Below are 4,639 nucleotides of genomic sequence, written 5' to 3'. Positions count from 1 at the left end.
CTCATCCGCCCCATAAGTATACAAACCTAATTTGTGCCCGCAAAAATTAAAAATAAAAAAAAATTTAAAAACTGAATCTCTGCTCTCAAAGAGCTCACAGTGTTTTGTGGACTATGATAACGTTTACATACAAAGTGCAGGTCAACTTTAGAACATAACTTTCCTCATCTCTGAAAATGGAGCTTGGAATGGATGGGCTTGTGGTGAGACAAATTACTGAACGTGAAAGAATATGTGAGACAAATTGCTGAATTTGTAGGTGTGTAGATTAGTTTTGGGTTCTCTATTCTGCTCCATACAGTTAAAAGTATGAAGACTGGCCACGTCGCGCCTGCGCTTTGACCCCCAGTTTGCGCCCCAACTCCGGTCGTGCGGCCGCCCGGGGAGGGCTCTGCAGTTGCGCAGCTTGCTCCCCGGCCCTTTTCCCCTCCGCTCCCCGCCGCCTCCTGACGCCGGGCGTGACGTCACCACGCCCGGCGGCCGCCATTACAAAGAGCCGAGCTCTGGAGCCTCAGCGAGCGGAGGAGGAGGCGCAGCGGCCGACGGCCGAGTACTGCGGTGAGAGCCAGCGGGCCAGCGCCAGCCTCAACAGCCGCCAGAAGTACACGAGGAACCGGCGGCGGCGTGTGTGTGTAGGCCCGTGTGCGGGCGGCGGCGCGGGAGCAGCGCGGAGCGTCAGCCGGCTGGGGCGGGTGGCATCATGGACGAGAAGGTGTTCACCAAGGAGCTGGACCAGTGGATCGAGCAGCTGAACGAGTGCAAGCAGCTGTCCGAGTCCCAGGTCAAGAGCCTCTGCGAGAAGGCTAAAGAAATCCTGACAAAAGAATCCAACGTGCAAGAGGTTCGATGTCCAGTTACTGTCTGTGGAGATGTGCATGGGCAATTTCATGATCTCATGGAACTGTTTAGAATTGGTGGCAAATCACCAGATACAAATTACTTGTTTATGGGAGATTATGTTGACAGAGGATATTATTCAGTTGAAACAGTTACACTGCTTGTAGCTCTTAAGGTTCGTTACCGTGAACGCATCACCATTCTTCGAGGGAATCATGAGAGCAGACAGATCACACAAGTTTATGGTTTCTATGATGAATGTTTAAGAAAATATGGAAATGCAAATGTTTGGAAATATTTTACAGATCTTTTTGACTATCTTCCTCTCACTGCCTTGGTGGATGGGCAGATCTTCTGTCTACATGGTGGTCTCTCGCCATCTATAGATACACTGGATCATATCAGAGTACTTGATCGCCTACAAGAAGTTCCCCATGAGGGTCCAATGTGTGACTTGCTGTGGTCAGATCCAGATGACCGTGGTGGTTGGGGTATATCTCCTCGAGTAGCTGGTTACACCTTTGGGCAAGATATTTCTGAGACATTTAATCATGCCAATGGCCTCACGTTGGTGTCTAGAGCTCACCAGCTAGTGATGGAGGGATATAACTGGTGCCATGACCGGAATGTAGTAACGATTTTCAGTGCTCCAAACTATTGTTATCGTTGTGGTAACCAAGCTGCAATCATGGAACTTGACGATACTCTAAAATACTCTTTCTTGCAGTTTGACCCAGCACCTCGTAGAGGCGAGCCACATGTTACTCGTCGTACCCCAGACTACTTCCCGTAATGAAATTTTAAACTTGTACAGTATTGCCATGAACCATATATCGACCTAATGGAAATGGGAAGAGCAACAGTAACTCCAAAGTGTCAGAAAATAGTTAACATTCAAAAAACTTGTTTTCACATGGACCAAAAGATGTGCCATATAAAAATACAAAGCCTCTTGTCATCAACAGCCGTGACCACTTTAGAATGAACCAGTTCATTGCATGCTGAAGCGACATTGTTGGTCAAGAAACCAGTTTCTGGCATAGCGCTATTTGTAGTTACTTTTGCTTTCTCTCAGAGACTGCAGATAATAAGATGTAAACATTAACACCTCGTGAATACAATTTAACTTCCATTTAGCTATAGCTTTACTCAGCATGACTGTAGATAAGGATAGCAGCAAACAATCATTGGAGCTTAATGAACATTTTTAAAAATAAGTACCAAGGCCTCCCTTCTACTTGTGAGTTTTGAAATCGTTCTTTTTATTTTCAGGGATACCGTTTAATTTAATTATATGATTTGTCTGCACTCAGTTTATTCCCTACTCAAATCTCAGCCCCATGTTGTTCTTTGTTATTGTCAGAACCTGGTGAGTTGTTTTGAACAGAACTGTTTTTTCCCCTTCCTGTAAGACGATGTGACTGCACAAGAGCACTGCAGTGTTTTTCATAATAAACTTGTGAACTAAGAAAAAATAAAAAAGTGTGAAGACTGATATATGTTCCATAATATATTCTTGTGAATCTGGCGATTATTCCTCACTTGTATTTTCCCTTCTGCATGGCTTCAAGAAGTCTCTCCGGCCAGAATGAGCTATGGTAAGTGCCTGTCCTGTCATCTGCTGTAGTGATGAGTCAAATGAATGTCCTGACTCTAACACATTGGACTGGCTCTCTGACTCTTGGCTATAAGTACTATTTGTAGAATAAGTGTATTTCTACTCCATTCACCCACTGGGAAAATGGATTTTTAGCTGGTAATACTCAGGGACCTGAACATCCAGTCTGAGCTCTTTCTGCTGGGGCCTCTGAGCAGTCTGTGTTTCACCAGACTGCAACTGTTCTCCAAAGTGACATTTGTTAGGCTTGTTAGCGGATGTATTTCCTTCAAAGTGCAATGTGAAGCAGCAAACTTAAGGATTTCAGAAATCTAGATAGGGATAACTTTTACTGAAAATATTGCTGTTAATGCAAAGGCTTTCACCTAAGAATAATGGAACAAATGCCAGTTTACAGCTTAACTGCTTTTAGAAGAAGAGGGAGTGGGCTTTTGTTTGATTTCTTGGGTGAACACAATTTGTGCAAAATCTGCCTCTCAACTGGACTTGTGACAGCTTTTAGCTATGTTTGAAACACCAGAGAAATTTCTCTTTTGTTACTTGAAGGGAAAGTGGCTACATTGATTTGGGTTATTTGTCTGGATACCTGTCTTGCTCTCTGGAAAACTGTCCCTCTGGATACATAAAACAGCCTTTTTAAAAAAGACGGAGCTCTGGGCCATAGATACCTTATATAATTATGACATGCACAACATTTATCAGCAATAGTTTCTCTTTGGAAATATTCTGGCTGAATTGCAGTGGTTTATCCTTATTTCTAAATAAAAAGCTCTGAGTGGGTTGTGACCACTGCCAGACAGGTGTTATTTAAACAAACAGACAAACAAACCAAATAATGAAATAATTCTGGTTACATTTTCAAAGAAGTCAGCTCAGGTAGCTAGAATAATAATCCTGAACATTGACCTTCCCCCCAACAACCTGCACCTGAGGAAGTTGAGTGACAGCTCTCCAGGGGAGGGGATAGACTACTTAAAGTATTGCTCCTCTAAAATTATATAGGAGATGAAAAGAACACAAAGGTTAAATTCCCCACCCCCACCCTCCATAACTTGCCTATTTCCATCTAGTAAGTAATGAGTGAATTGGATGAAACTTAATGTGCCTCTTTATGTGAGAAGAGAGTAGTATCTTGAGAAGTGATACCTAATTCAATTATACGGAGAGCTGCTTTTTGCTCATCTTGGGTTCTTTAATTTTTTTAACTGGATTCTGGATTTCTCATAAAGATATTTTGGCCTGAATATCATTGTTTTATTGGTGTTTCTGTGGAGGAACAAGGACAAGGACTTCTTACCCTGCCACCTTGCTCCTCCATAGTTTCTTTACATGGGTTATGTTAATCAACAAGTGTGTTCTAAAGATTTAGTACAATGTCTGCCTGGTACAGAGTAGGGACTTTATAAAAGATAGTTATTTGACAAATACATGAATACATGAACAGAGGAAATTGAGGAGTTCCAACTGGGCATGTTCCTTTGAAAGGAAACACAGGCTGGGCACGGTGGCTCACACCTGTAATCCCAGCACTTTCAGAGGCTGAGGCGGGCAGATCATCTGAGGTCAGGAGTTCAAGCCTGGCCAACATGGTGAAACCCTGTCTCTACTAAAAATACAAAATTCGCTGGGCATTGTGGCAGGCACCTGTAATCCCAGCTACTGAGAAGGCTGAGGCACGAGAATCGCTTGAACTTGGGAGGCAGAGGTTGCGGTGAGCCAAGATCACACCATTGCACTCCAGCCTGGGCGACAGAGTGAGACTCCGTCTTAAAATAAAATAAAATAAAATAAAATAAAATAAAATAAAAGGAAACAGAGTCTGCTCCTCGCTGAGCCTCTAAGTGTCTTAAATGAAAATCAGTGAAGAGTCTATATGGAGGAGAAAGTTCTATACAAGAATTAAACAGATGGCTAAATGAGTCATGTGCACTGGTTCTGTCAGGGAAGGAAATACAAAGATTCTTCTTTAGAAGGTGATTTCTCACCCTCTAAATTCCTAAAATTTATTTGGCAATTGAGTATATATACTGCTCTCTTCTCTGATTATTTTACTACTATTTAAAATTTTAAACTTAAGGTAAATTTAAATTTACCTTAAAAATGAACAATATGGGTAAAAAATGAGGAATTTTAATATTGAAAGTTGCCAGATTATTCTTTTTTTCCAATTCTTCTAATGCCAAT

The 4,639-nt window shown here is 42.2% G+C and overlaps 1 protein-coding gene across 1 annotated transcript; it reads left to right on the top strand.

The window, feature by feature from the left end:
* Positions 1–459: 459 nt before the first annotated feature.
* On the top strand, positions 460–2,319 carry LOC100987323 (serine/threonine-protein phosphatase 2A catalytic subunit alpha isoform). Its single transcript, XM_003814286.5, has one exon. It carries the CDS (start codon positions 701–703, stop codon positions 1,628–1,630), a length of 930 nt encoding a protein of 309 aa, XP_003814334.1. The 5' UTR covers positions 460–700; the 3' UTR covers positions 1,631–2,319.
* The last annotated feature ends 2,320 nt before the right edge of the window (positions 2,320–4,639 follow it).

This window comes from Pan paniscus, chromosome X (assembly GCF_029289425.2).
Source record: "Pan paniscus chromosome X, NHGRI_mPanPan1-v2.0_pri, whole genome shotgun sequence".
NCBI lineage: Eukaryota > Metazoa > Chordata > Mammalia > Primates > Hominidae > Pan > Pan paniscus.
The sequence above is the reverse complement of the archived record's forward strand: the minus strand, read 5'-3'. Positions and strand labels throughout refer to the sequence as shown.